General features: G+C 46.9%; 1 protein-coding gene and 1 non-coding gene across 8 annotated transcripts; both read right to left on the bottom strand.

The window, feature by feature from the left end:
• Positions 1-727: 727 nt before the first annotated feature.
• On the bottom strand, positions 728-11366 carry TRO (trophinin). Of its 7 annotated transcripts, none has more exons than XM_055267953.2 (13): positions 11252-11366; positions 9837-9910; positions 8352-9542; positions 7565-7669; positions 7387-7450; positions 7052-7131; positions 6437-6528; positions 5604-5683; positions 5468-5510; positions 4992-5054; positions 4316-4430; positions 1128-3496; positions 728-955 (listed from the first exon to the last, which is right to left on the bottom strand). In XM_055267953.2, the coding sequence occupies exons 2-12, from the start codon at positions 9879-9881 to the stop codon at positions 1139-1141; spliced, it is 4236 nt and encodes a 1411-aa protein (XP_055123928.1). In that variant the 5' UTR covers positions 9882-9910; positions 11252-11366; the 3' UTR covers positions 728-955; positions 1128-1138. The 7 variants fall into 7 exon arrangements, with proteins under 7 accessions (XP_055123928.1, XP_055123933.1, XP_055123927.1 ...); XM_055267958.1 differs by having other exon boundaries at positions 3389-3496; XM_055267952.2 differs by having other exon boundaries at positions 9837-9925; positions 11252-11332.
• LOC129476600 (small nucleolar RNA SNORA11) lies at positions 4664-4792 on the bottom strand. Its single transcript, XR_008655024.1, has one exon. It is a non-coding gene; the product is annotated as a small nucleolar RNA SNORA11 (small nucleolar RNA).
• Positions 11367-14661: the final 3295 nt, after the last annotated feature.

Below are 14661 nucleotides of genomic sequence, written 5' to 3'. Positions count from 1 at the left end.
CTGTCCCTAACTATGTTGGATACTATGGGCCATCTCTTCAGCTACTCTCCATGCAGCCAGGTACCAGTGACAGATTCATACACTTGCTGCCTTTGTTCCCTTGTCCTTACATCACAACCACCCAGCAAGATCTAAACCTTGTATAATCCACCTCTCCTTTTTTTTGTTGTTGTTGTTGTCTACTACAGAAGTTGCTGATCCCTGCTTGAAGCAGATCTATATTTATCTGCATCCACAGCCACCCTTAGGTCTGTTCAAAGTCAGGGTCGTCTTCTCAGGGATGGGCTACTTCAGTCAATTCCTGACTCTTCCATATCGATCTCCTGTTCCTGTTAGCTTTTGCCCCACAGTCTATACAATATGCCCAAGTTTTCCTCTCCTATCCCAATTAAACCCTCCCTTGTTCTTATGTCCACCCCTAGTGACCTCTGCCCTTCCCTCCATTCTTACACCAGTGATTCAAAATGAATCTGTGCTTACTGCCCAGAAGCCTCTCCGTTTGCCTTCTGCTCCAGGCTTTCCCTCTCCATATCTTTCCTCAAGCTGTATCCTCTTGCCTGCCATGCTTTCCCCAGGCCTCTATCCTGCTGAAGTCATATTTGCCTTTGAGCCAAAAGCTGGAGCCCCACGTTCTCCAAAGAACTATGCTGATCTCCAGCTCTTCTACGAACCCAAGATCCCACTCCACAACTACCTAAGCACATTAAAAGACAGAAAAAAACTACAATTCATTTTGCAAATTTAATGTAACTCTGATACCAAAATATGACAGCACACAGAAAGCAAACAATAAAGCAGGAACAGCAAACAGATTTTTCCATCACATGACACCCTCAGCCGATTGGCCATAGCTGCTTTGACTGCTGTGTGGACAAAGATTCCAAGGATGTACTTTGGCTCCATGGGAAGGACTACTGCAATTTATTAGTGGTATCTGTAAACATGGGGAATAAATCTGAAAACAAAACAAATAGGAACACATTTTAGCACCAAATACACTGTCTTCTCATAATTCCTTAATTGCCCTCATCTTTCCACCCTGCTCTCCTGCGTTAGTATTTCTTATAACATCTCCCAGCTCTTATACCCATCCCTGTGGGTCCTGGCTATGGAAATATTGCAGTTACCTGAAACCTCACTAGCCATAGGAGAAGCCACAGGCACCAAGACTGGCGGCTCCACTGCCAAAGCCAGCACTGGTGCTCGGTCCACCACCAAAGCCAGCACCAGTGTTTGGTCCACCGCCGAAGCCAGCTCCTGTGCTCGGTCCACCGCTGAAGCCACTGGTGCTTGGTCCACTGCAGAAGCCAACACCAGTGCTTGGTCCACCGCTGAAGCCAACAACAGAACTGGGTCCACTATTGAATCCCGTGCTGGTGCTGGGTTCGCCAGTAAAGCCAGTGCTGGTGTTGGAACCACTGCCAAAGCCAATGATGGTACTCAGTCCTCTGTCGAAGCTGGCATTAGGCCTACTGCCAAAGCCATCGCTGGTGCTGAGGCCACCACTAAAGCCAGCACCAGTGCCAAGTGTGCTGCCGAAACTAGCATTGGTGCCCAGTCCACCACCAAAGCCATCACTAGTGACCAGTCCACCACCAAAGCCAGCACTGGTGCCCAGTCCACCACCAAAGCCAGTGCTGGTGCCTGGTCCTCCACCGAAGCCAGCGCTGGTATCTAGCCCACCAACAAAGCCAGCACTGGTGCCTAGGCCACCACCAAAGCCAGCACTGGTGTTCAGTCCACCACCAAATCCAGCACTGGTGCTTAACCCATTGCCAAAGCTGAAACTGGTACTGGTGCTGGGTCCATCACAAAAACTAGGGCTGGTAGCACCACTAAAGCAGGCACTGGTGCTAGGAGGGCCACCAAAGCATAGGTTAGTATTAGATGCACTGCCAAAGCAGAGGCTGGTGCTGGGAGCTCCACCAAAACAGAGGCTGGTGCCATGAGCTCCACCAAAGCTGACACTGGTGCTGGGAGCAGCACCAAAGCCAATGCTGTTGCTGGGAGTACCACCAAAGTCAGTAGTGGTACTAAGTGCCCCACCGAAGCCAGCACTGGTGCTAAATGCACCGCCAAAGCCAAGGTTGGTGCTTGGTGTACCACTGAAGCCAGCACTGGTGCTGACAGCACCACTGAAGCTGGCACTGGTGCCGACGGCACAGCCAAAGCTGGCATTGGTGTTAAGTGCACCACCAAAGCCAGCACTGGTGCTGGGAGAGCCACCAAAACAGACGCTGGTGCTTAGTGTACCACCAAAGTCAGTGCTGGTGCTGACAGCACCACCAAAACCAGCATTGGTGTTGAGTGCACTGCCAAAGCTGACACTGGTGCCAGGAGAGCCACCAAAGCAGACACTGGTGCTTAGTGTACCGCCAAAGTCAGCACTGGTGCTCATAGCACCACCAAAACCAGTACTGGTGTTGAGCGCACCACCGAAGCTGGCACTGGTGTTGAGAGCACCACCAAAGCCAGCACCGGTGCTGGGAGAGCCATCAAAGCAGATGCTGGTACTTAGTGTACCACCAAAATTTGCACTGGTGCTGGAAGAGCCATCAAAGGAGACACTGGTGCTGAGTGTGCCTCCAAAGCCAGTGCTGGTGCAGGGAGAGCCACCAAAGCAGATACTGGTACTGAGTGTACCACCAAAGCTACCACTGGAGCTGGGAGAGCCACCAAAACAGACACTGGTGCTGACTGTGCCTCCAAAGCCAGTGCTGGTGCTAAGCGCACTACTGAAGACTGTGCTCGTTGTGGGTGCACTGCCAAAGCTGGTGCTAGTGCTGAGTACACCACTAAAGCCAGCCGTGGTGCTGAGTGTGCCTCCAAAGCCAGAGCTGGCTCCACCACTGAAAGTGGCACTGGTGCTGAATGGACCACTAAAACTAGAGCTGACTGCACTACTAAAGCTGGCACTGGTACAAGGCATGCCACCAAAGCTAATGCTGGCTTCACTGCTGAAACTAGTGCTGGTGCTGGGTGCACCACCAAAGCTAATGCTGGCTGCGCTGCTGAAGCTGGAGCTAGTGCTCAGTGTGCCACCAAAGCTAATGCTGGCTGTATTGCTGAAGCTGGCACTGGTGCTGGGTGCAACACCAAAGGTAATGCCAGGTCCACCACTGAAGCCACCACCGGAGCTGGGTGCACCATTGAAGCTAATACTAGCACCATCGCTGAAGCCAGCCCTGGTACTAGCTCCTCTGCTGAAGTTGACGTTGGTGCTGGCATCTGCATTTTCTTGGGCTCTGGCCTCAATTTCAAATGAAAATCTGCTCCAGGCCTGAGCATCATCGCCTAACTCTTCCCTTGTTAGGCAGTCGATATCCATGTCATCCCAATTCCAGGGCCCAGCCACAGCTTCCTCTCCAATCCCCATTTGGGCTCTTGCCTCAGCCCTGGCTTCAGCCTCAGCCACAGCCACAGCTGCAGCTTGGACTTCCATCTCCACTGCCTCGCGGTACTGCACAGCCCAGTCCTTGGGGTCTTTCTTCTGCACCTGAAATGGGGATGATAATCATAATAAGAAAACAACCCTAGTAATCACGTATTAACCTATGGGCTTTGTATTAAACTAGTAGCGATACTTTTTTAAAATTCTTAGTTACTGGGGCTCTATCATGGGTCAGTTCTGAACTCCAGTTTCAGCTCTGATGACTTACGTGCTATATGACCTTGGACAAGTTACTTAACCTCACTTAGCCTAAGTGTCTTTATAATTACGGGAAATGATAGAGAGTAAATATGTTATGAACTGAAGGGTTGTGCCCGCCCCCAAATTCGTATGTTGAATCCCTAACACCTAGTGTGATTGTATTTGGAGATAGGGCCTTTATGGAGGTAATTAAGGTTAAATGAGGCCATAAGGGTGGGGTCCTGATGAACAGGATTAGTATCCTTATAAGAAGAGACACCAGAAAGCTTGCTCTCTTCTCTCACACACAAAGCCACGTGAGGATACAGCAAGAAGGCAGCCATCTGCAAGCCAGGAAGAGAGCCTTCACCAGGAACTGACCCTGGTGGACCCTGACCTAGGATTCTCGCCCTCAAGAACTATGAGAAAATAAATTTGTTTTTTAATCCACCCCGTCTATGGTATTTTGTTATGGCGGCCCATGCTGACTAATACAAAGTATGAACAATGAATGAGATGATGTAAACTATATATCTAGCAGCACCCTAGGACATAAAGGAGGCTCCACATGTTTATATATGAGCTGCAGGCTGCTCTGTACCTGCCCATCCCTGTGCATTGCCTGCCCCAGGCAAGGGTGTCCCATTGCCTTAATATGCCAAGCTCAGGCAGCTCTCCTCTTACCTTGCATGCAAACTTGAGGACTTTCATCTTGCTAGTCTCATGGTAGGAGCGCAAGCCCCAGAAGAACTCATATTCAGGTGGTCTGCTGTTAGGGACCCTCTTGTACTCCAGGTACCTTGGAAAAAGGAAACGAAACTTGTTTCTAACCAAGCAAGCCCGCTGTCTAAGCACTAGACACCAGGTGGCAACCTCCTCCAAACAAATACAAACAGCCCCTGGAGAAGGATTTCTAAGACCCTCCAGCCCCAGACTCACTACCAAACACAGTTTATGGTCTTGGCCTCCAATACTGAGCCATTTCCCACTGGCCCTGTGCAAAGCAGTCCCTTGGGCTTCTCCAGAGGAGACATGTATAGGGCATGATGTCACAGGAAGGCCAAAGTATCATGCCACCTGTGAGGAGTAAGCCCAGATTCCTGTTGGGTGTGTTGTAAACAGAGGAGCCATTCTTAAGGGCCTCTGCTCTGAGCACACCCCACTGCAAGGGCCTTGTGTTGAGTCTGGCCCAGTCCTGGAAAGGTCTGCCCATGGGAATTTTAGATAGTATCAGTTCTAGGACACAGGATGCCCATCCCTTTAAAGCTAGTGTAAGAAAGGCACTGACTAAGCACTTTCTGAACCAGAACAGTATACCCAGAACACTTCAGGGCCAGACAAAGCCCCAAACACCACTTACTTCTGCTTCACAAACTCGTCTGTGATGAGCTTCCTCACTTCCCCAAAGAGTGAATGCCTCACCCTGACAATGGGAAAAATAACCCATGAACACAGATCAGAACTGCCTAGATGAGGGCAGAGGCATTTCCCAACATGGAAGAGACCTCTCTAGCACATGGGGTAGTCTCAATGAAGCGAAGAAAGTAGTGAGCACATGGCCACTAGAAGCAAGCAGTTAAGACCGGATGCCTCTTTGTCAGGGATCCCTGAAGGTCTATCTAACATCTCAGCTTAGAACACAGGACATAAAGGAGAGAGACAGCAGAGAGTTCAGGACCATTTGCCCATCATCCATCCAGGTCAGAACCCTGGGCCCTCTACCCAGTCCAGCACCCCACCCGCTCCACCAGACCACCAGACTGATGCAATCCTAGGACCATCCTCTCTTGCCAAAGGACAACACGGACAGCACGCGCTGAGAGAGCCCAATCATACCCAGGGTGCAGCCCCAACTTGCGCAGCACCTCCCAGATGACAGCTGTGAGGGGAGGCAAGAGGAGACAGGGACAGAAATTGAACACATGGAATCCAGACCATGGCCACCCATTCAGCTGCAAGCCCAGCCACTCACCCTCACTGGCCTTGTTGCCATTCATAAAAATGACACTCAGAATCACCATGAGGAGACCCAGCTTGGGTGTGTCCTTGGTCCTAAGGGAATAACAGGACAGAAAGAAGGTTTATGTTTCAACAGGACAGAAAGAAGGTTTATGTTTCAACAGGACAGAAAGAAGGTTTATGTTCAGCAGCCATCCGCAAAAGACACACCAGCCAGCTCACTAGGCTAGCCTCTCCCAGATTCCTCAGATACAGAATTCTGCCCAGTCTCTGCTTCCAGCTCTATGCCACCCTGGGCAAGGCACTTAGACCTTGCAAGCCTCGGTCTATTATTCAGTAAAATGGGAAAATCATATTCTCCCTTCCTCAGGTTGCCAAGAAGATGGAAGAATGGCTGTCAACCTGGTACAACACAAGCACTCAGTCAATGTGAGTCCCTTCTTTCTCTCCCAGAACCTTCAGCCCCACTGACACTCCTGCACTTCATGCATCCTGATCCACCCACACCAGGAAGCCCTCCTTGAGAACCACTCTGTCAAAGCCAGGCCAGGCACTCCATCAGAAGAGGCAAGCAATGACAGGCCTGCTTTCCTGGGAAGCTTCTACAGAGACAGCAAACCCGACAGCAGGAATGTCCCACCCTAGGCTCCTATACCCTTCAGTCAATCATAATCAGGTGCCACTACTATGAGCAGGGCTCCAACTATGAGCAGGTGCTGAGACAGGGCTTTTGAGACCCTGTTTTTCCTGACTCTCTAAGAGGATGGGGGAAGTAGGACAAAGAAGGGGTAGCAGCACAGATAAAAGCAGAAGCTTCCTTCCCACTGCAGCCCTTTCCCAGCTTACGTTCCCAGTATGCCTGCAGAGGATTCCCGAGTGCTGATGAGAATATACAAGCTACTTTGCTTATCAATTTCTTTCAGATTGACTCGAAACATCTGCCAAGTAAAAGAACAGCCTGTGAGATCACAAAATTCAGCTTAGGTATCAGTGAACTTTCCGGGCATCCTAAAACTCCCAGTGTACTTAGGGGGTTTGCATGTGTAAGAAATCAGTTAGATAACGCACATACAGCACACAGCCAAGTGCCTGGCACCCAGTAAACATGCAGCAAATGTACTATTGTCATCAACATCATCTTTGTGATGAGCAGGAATCTAGGGAGACAGAGAATGGGGATACAAGGGACAGGTGAGATCTGAAATACATGCAGAATGTGTCCAACTATGGATAGAAGCTGAGACTAAGTTGAGTGGCTTCTGTCCTAGCCATGCTGTCATCACTGACACGCTGTGTGACCCATGGCAAGTCTACACTTCTCCCTAGGCCACTGTCTGCCCATTCACACAGTAATGGGGCTGGATTAGCATGTCTCTGTGATTCTCTCCAAAAGGGACATGTATGTCTTTGCTCGATTCAAAGCTTCCCCATTGTGCCCATCCACCAGCACTGCCCCTTCACCTTCTCCAGAGTGTAGCTTGCTCGTTCAATGATTTCTGGGAAATATTCATCATATTCTTGGATGACATCCCTCAGCATGTCTGTAGAAAAGGAGAAGTGAGAGTAGCTGAGCTTAGCAGGGGCCACAGAGCTGCAGCCCTTTTGCCAGTCCTGTTGGGTCAGTGCAATCAGAGACCTGAAGTGAGTTAATGGGAGATGCCAGCCATGGCAGAATGCGAGGAGGGCAGGTGTGGAGATATGACAAAACAAAAAGGACATAAAGTGTTACTCCCAGGCTATGGGAGGAGAGGGGAGTGGAGAGGAGAGCTGAAGAAGGAGGGTTGGTAGGACACTACCTGAGCGTTTGATGGGGATCTTTGTCTGGTCCTTAACCAACAGGTATTTCACCAACTTATTAGCCTGGGAGGAGAGGAATAGATGGAGAGATCTTAACATGCTTGCAGAAAGCTTGGAAGGTGGCAGAGAAGAGGGCAGGTGAAGAAGAGAAGAGACTGGACTGCATTGGATTCTTACCCTTTCTTGTAAAATGGCCACATCTCGCGGTGGCGCAGGTCTCCGGCCCCATGGGATCCGCCTGTAATTACTGCCACTTGTCTCATCCCCATTCAGATGCTTGGACTTCATCATCAGAAAGAAGGAATGTCCAGAGTCACCAGGTGAAAGAGATGGCTCTGTCTCCTCACCTTGCCTGCTCCAGACAGAAAGTCCCTCTAACCTCCTCCCTCAGCCTTGCTGTAGTGGAGCCTGATCCTGACCTTGCCATTGGCCACCCTGAGTCCTGAGCTTATCTTTCACTGTCTTCCAGGAAGGAATTTCATTCCTCTGCCAGGCCAGGAACAACTCAAGATAAGAGCCTAAGGGTCTTTCTCTTCCTTTGGCTACCACCAATTATGCTGGCTGGTACCTCTTGGACAAGTCACTTCATTTCTCTGGAACTCAGTTTTCTTAAGTGTAAAACTGGGACCTATGATCCCTTGTTGGTAAGAGTTACTTTCAAAACATTCAGACATACCCTGTGTAAATGTACCCAACACAAAGCCTGGCACATGGTAACTACTATTTAAATACAAGTAGAATTACATACAGGTTGTAGCTGAGTGTATGGATGCCTTATTTCCTCACCAATCTGTGAACTGCTAGGGGGCAGAAACTACATCACCTTTTTCTCAGCATCTTCCACAGCCTATCTGAACACAGGGACTAGCTCAAAGTAAAACTTTTATAGAAGAAATGAACAAACTAGAAGGGTAGAAATGGAAAAGAAGCACAAAGTTAAGGATGGCAATGTCAGAGATCTCACCTTTCGGTTTCTCTTGCCCCGGGTCCTGGTTGTGGGCTCCAGGCTCAACTGAGCCAGATAGTCATCTGCCAGGGCCTGGACAGCAGCAGCAACCTGAGTCTCAAGGGCACTTACGTTGGTCTGAGCAAAGGCCATCTTGGCCTGGGCCCCTTGGTCAGCATTTGGAGTCTGGCTTTCAGTTGCCTGAGCCTTAATGGCAGCCTTCCGAGCCCTAGACCCTCTCTTGACCCGCAGGGTGGCTGCCAGGGCTTGGTTTGTGACCATTTGAGTGGCAAGTGGGGCCTCAGAGAGCTCAGAGACAGAATTTGGGCTCCTACTGGCAGCCTTCTTGCCCTTGGATTTTTTGGGCCTGATAGCTACTACTGAGGCCTCAATCTGCCTGGTAGCTGCCTCAGTGACATTTGGAGCCTCTATATGCTCAGTGTCAGTATTTATGACCTTAGCAATTGTCTTCCTGGCTTTGGAGACTCTCTTGGTTCGGATGGAGGCTGCTGCGGTGTGGATACTGGCTGTCTCATTGGTAATTTGGCCTTGGGTGGTAGCTGTATGGGTGGCAGGTGGAGCCAGTGAGACCTCGGTGGCACTAGCTATGGCCTTATTCGCAGCCTTCTTAGCCTTGGAAGCTTTCTTAGGCTTGATAGAGGTTATCAAGGCCTGGGAACTGGCTGACTCATTGGCAATTGGAACGTGAATATTCTGTGAGATGACTGGTAGCTTTAGGACCTGCAAGGGTGACTTGAGCTGTGTAGTGCCACCCTCACGGCCAGTTGGGGATTGGGAGCCTTGGGCTGCCTTGGCAGTAACTCTCTTCATCTTGTTGGCTTTCTTAGGCTGAGCAGTGACTGAAGAAGCCTGAGTATTGGTTACCTCAGTGGTAGGTAAAGCCTGGCTGATCTGGGTAATGACTGGCAGGTTTAAAGCCTGCCAAGTTATTTTGGGCTTATTGGTGGCAATCTCATCGGCAGTTGGGACTGGAGGGGCAGCAGGTGTGGCCTTAGTAATAGTCTTTATAGGGGCCTTCTTGGTCTTGCTTTTCTTAGACCGGTTGACAACTGGTGGGTCCATGGCCAGGGAGTCCTTGGTTGCCGCCAACAGGGTATGCATCAGCAAGACACTGTCCTCTTCTGTGGTTTCAGTCTGTATATCTGGAGGGAAGGGAAGCCCCAGGCTCCCCGGGGGAGGCAGAGGGCCCTACACACTTAGGATTAACATCCTCTGGGCCATCTGGCCTCCCTAAAGCCCATCCCTTTCCACAAAGGCCTTCCCTTCCTCTAAGCAGTGGTTAATTAAAATGGGGTAGGGGAAGGGGTAGGGAGCAAGGAAGGAAAAGAGGCAGGTTTTCCTCTCCTCCCCTTCATCATGTAAGGGAGGACTGAGACGAGTTAGGCAGGGAATTATGAAACTACATGGTGGAAGGGGTCTGAAGAGCAGTAGGTGAACTCAGGACGGGGCAGATGGCCTAGAGAGAATGCAGAGAGGCCTCACCTGAAATAGAGGCACCCTATATCCGTAGTCATTTCTCCTATCCATCTTTCTGGGAGGCCGAGTAACAGGTGAGCCTGAGGGGAATGGGCCTGAGTTAGAGAATGAGAGGGAGGGGGAGATTCATCAGACATCTCACCTATCCTGACTTAGGGGAGTCTCATGTAACCTTGGGCCCTAATCCCTTCAACTCCTGGGTTTTCATACCTAAAAAACCCAGGCCATTTGGTTTCCAACGCCCAGCTCCTTTTGCCTCCAAGAGGGTCAGTTCTACGACCCCACCCCTTTACACGCCCCCTCCGCAACTCGATAGTGCGCATGCGCACCGACTAGAGGCGCCCCCACCCCCCATCTTAGGCCCACCTCTATCCCAAAAGAACCGGTTCTTCAAGGCCCTCCGCGCGCATGCGCCTTGGTAAACCGGACAGTTTCTAACCAGTTCAATCCCACATCTGCCCCCTGCTCTCAGAGCAACAGAACATCTTGGCGCCACCCCGACCCACTCTTTCTAACTGCATCGCGTCTCGATCCAACCCTTCCCCCAACACTAGCCCCCTCCCTCCGCTCTGCAGTACCACTCCGCACCGCCCCTACCCCAACACCGCCCATCTCTCCTCTGCGGTACTGCCACGCACCGCCCCTTCCCAATACACCCCCTTCCCTCCGCTCTGCAGCATTTGTCTTCACCTTCCCTTCCTTTAATAAGCCCCCTCCCTCCGCTCTGCGGTACGTCGCTGCATCACCCCTTCCCCAACCAACACCACTCCCCGCTCTTTCCACGTCTGCAAGTGTGCAGCTCCGCCCTTTCTGCAACACGAATACCTCACCCCCAAATCCAACTGTATGAACCTTCTGTGTATTCCTGTTCTCAAACCCTACCAGGTCCTGTCTCTTCCCTTTCAAACCGGAACCAACCGGGTCATATACCCTCCTTTCTCCTGTCTGAGTCTGGTCCTTTCCGTTGCTCAAAAGGGATGCTGCCCACTCCTTTCTCTGGGTCCCAATCCCTCCATTCTGTGGCCCAAACAGGGTCCTGCCCCGTTTCTCCAGCCTAAACGGAGTCCTGCCGTCTCCCTATCTCCCTCCCGAACTGTGTGTATCCTCCTCCCTTCTTGCTACCGTCCGAAGGATTTCTCGATCCTTCCTTTCTGCAGTCCCAACTAGGTCTGCATCCCTCCCTTCCACGGCCCGAACCGAGTCCAGATAGTTCCTTTCTGTGGCCCAAAGGGGATTCTGCCTCCTACTTTCTCCCGTGCGAACTGGGTCCAGGCACCGCTAAAGGCGACTTTGATGCGGTTAGGTCCCAAACCTCCAGCAGGTTTTCTTCAAACCTTAGGGGCGTGTGGAGTCAGGCACGTCGAAGCCGCAGCCAGGAAGCCCCCACAGGGTCTTCACTAAAGCCAGGCACCTCAGCTCACCTCGTCTTCTTGAATCCAGAAGGCGTCTGCTCTCTCCAACCCTCTCCTTGTGTCTGAGCCTATCCCCCTCCCTGGCCGGAAGTGGTCCTGCCTCTTTCCGCCTCCAGAGGGGGGTCTCCGTCCCTGCCTGTCAGTCTCCTCCGCTCCATACCTACTTTCAACTTTCCATTCTCCTCAATGTAGCTCCCTTTTTCTGCTTACTACCCCTATTCAGTTATCACTCCCTCTTATTCTCCATTTGACTTCTCTATTCCCCACTCTATATCTCTGTTCCTATTTGATTCTCCTGTTTCCCCTAGGAGGAATGTGCTTCTCTGAACTTCCACACCAACCCTTCCTACAGACCCTCTATCCCAACACTATTTACACAGTGTTGTTATACCTTGTGTCTATGTCTCTCTTCCCTAGAGCTGCTCTGGAGCAGGGGACTAGGTCATATTCATTTCTGTCTTTCAAGTATTACCAGGTTAAAACATTTAGAGGCTCTAAACACTAAAAGATAGGGTGCCCATCCATCTTCTGCAATTCAGAATAAAAACAGTAATGTATAAAAATCTATGAAAAGTTTTTATTGATCCCACAATGACTATACTGATGTTTTAAAAATATCAACTTAGACTGTCTCTTGTGACATGGTGCACTGTTCCCCCATGCAGAAAACAATTCGTGGCATTTATTTATTCATTCAATCATTCAAAAGAGAGCAAGGATAACTATACCTATGTCAAATAAAATAGACTTAAAGTCAAAAACCATAAAAGATCTTAAAGGTCATTATATAATGATAATGAGATAAATCATCGTGAATATCTAATAATTATAAATATATTTAATATATGCACCCAACATAGAAGCACCTAAATATGTAAAACAAATATTAATAGATCTGAAGGGAGAAGTAGACTGCAATACAATAATGGTAGGAGACTTCAAGACCCCATTTTCAACAATTCACATATCATCCAGACAGAAAATCAGTAGGGAAACATTGAACTTGAACTACACTTTAGACAAAAAGGACCTACAGAATATTTTATCCAATAGAATATACATAATTCTCAAGCACACATAGAAATTTCTCCAGGATAGATCATAAGTTAGGCCAAAAACAAGCCTTAACAAATTTAAGAATATTGAAATCACATCAAGTAATATATGCACAGTGGTATGGAACTAGAAATCATTAATGATAAGAATTGCGGAACATTCATAAATATATGGAAATCAAAAAACATACTCCAGAATAACCAATATGTCAAGGAAAAAATTAAAGGGAAAATTTAAAATATCTTGAGACAAGTGAAAATGTATACACAACATACTAAAACTTATGGAATGCAGCAAAAGCACTTCCAAGAAGGAAGTTTATAGCAATAAATACATACATCAAAAAGAAAAAAGATCCCAAACAATCTAACATCACACCTCAAGGAACTGGAAAAAGAAGAGCAAATAAGCTCAAAATTAGTAGAAAAAAAGGAAATAATAAAGATCACAGCAGAAGTAAATGAAATAGAGATTAGAGAAACAGTAGGAAAAAAATCAGTGACACCAAGAGTTGGTTTTATGAAAAGATAAATAACATTGACAAGCCCTTAGCTAGATCAACTAAGAAAAAACAAGAGAAGACTCAAAATCAGAAATGAAAGAGGAGACATTACAATTAACACCACAGAAAAGCAAAAGATTTTAAGAGAATACTAAGAACAATTATATGCCAGGAAATTGGATAACCTAGAAGAAATGGATACATTCCTACACACATAAAACCTACCAAGACTGAAGCATGAAGAAATAGAAAATCTAAACAGATACGTAATGAGAAAGGAGACTAAATCAGTGATAAAAGTCTCTCATCAAAGAAAAGCCCCAGACCTCGTGGATCCACTGCTGAATTTTACCAAACATTTAAAGAGGAATGAAATCAATCATTTTCAAATTCTACCAATACATTGAAGAGAAGGAAACACTTCCAAAGTCATTTTACAGAACCAGAATTACCCTGATACCAAAACCAGACAAAGACACTAGAAGAAAAGAAAATTACAGACCAGTATCCCTGAGGAACATAGGTGCAAATATCCTCAGCAAAATACTAGCAAACCAAATTCAACACCATATTAAAAAGATCATTCATCATGATCAAGTGTAATTTATCCCAAGGATGCAAGGATGGTTCAACACATGCAAATCACTAAGTGTGATACAATACCTTAACAGAATAAAGGACATAAACCACATGATCATCTCAGTAGATGCAGAAAAGGCATTGATAAAATTCAACAATAATTCTTGATTAAAAAAAAAAACTCTCAGCAAATTAGGTATAAAAGGAAACGTACCTCCATACAATAAAGCTCATATACAACAAACCTATAGCTAACATCCTACTCAATGGTGAAAAGTGGAAAGCCTTTTCTCTAAGGTCAGGAATAAAGCAAGTATGCCTGCTCTCACCACTTATATTCAACATAGTACTAACACCCTCAGGAGGAGAAAGAAATGTAATCCAAATTGGAAAAAAAAGTTTAATTGTCCCTGTTAGCAGACCACATAACTTTATACATAGATAAAGAATCTACAAAAAATAACTAAGAAACAAATTCAACACACAAAAATCAGTTGTATTTCTTTTTTTTTAATTTTAAACTCAATAGGCTTTCAGGAAAGAAGTGGTGTTTGGTTACATGAATAAGTTCCTTAGTGGTGATTTCTGAGATTATGGTGCATGCATCACCGAGCAGTGTACACTGTACCCAGTGTGTAGTCTTTTATCCCTCAACTCCTCCCACCCTTTCCCCCAAGTCCCCAAAGTCCATTGTATTATTCTTAGGCCTTTGCATCCTCACAGCTTAACATCCACTTAAGTGAGAACATACCATGATGTTTGGCTTCCCATTCCTGAGTTAACTTCACTTAGAATAATGGTCTCCAATTCCATCCAGGTAGCTGAGAATGTGATTATTTCATACCTTTTCATAGCTGGGTAGCATTCTATGGTGTATATATATAAATATATATATATATGTGTGTATATATATAAATATATATATGTGTGTATATATATAAATGCCCATCAATCAAGTAGATAAACTGTGATATATATATAATATATAGTATATATTACTTAATATTATATATTATATGATATATCATGATATATGTTATATTATATATTATATATGTATATAATATGACATACAATATATATCTATATATCTGACAAATAATTTATATCCAGATATATAGATATATATACTAATATATACTAATATGTATACTTATATATATATTAGTATATACTAATATATATATCTATATATCTGACAAATAACTAATATCCAGAATCTACAAGGAACTGAAACCAATCAGCAAGAAAAAACAATCCCATCAAAAAGCGGACATGAATA

Source organism: Symphalangus syndactylus, chromosome X (genome assembly GCF_028878055.3).
Source record: "Symphalangus syndactylus isolate Jambi chromosome X, NHGRI_mSymSyn1-v2.1_pri, whole genome shotgun sequence".
Lineage (NCBI taxonomy): Eukaryota > Metazoa > Chordata > Mammalia > Primates > Hylobatidae > Symphalangus > Symphalangus syndactylus.
This window is presented reverse-complemented; position numbering and strand designations above follow the sequence as displayed.

Coding starts and splice junctions, on each gene's coding strand:
- TRO (XM_055267953.2), bottom strand. CDS start 9,881: ATGGATAGGAGAAATGACTACGGATATAGGGTGCCTCTATTTCAG. Junction 7,451..7,564: donor TGGCCATTTTACAAGAAAGG/GTAAGAATCCAA, acceptor CTCTCCTCCCAG/GCTAATAAGTTGGTGAAATA. Junction 5,511..5,603: donor TGGCAACAAGGCCAGTGAGG/GTGAGTGGCTGG, acceptor CTCCCCTCACAG/CTGTCATCTGGGAGGTGCTG.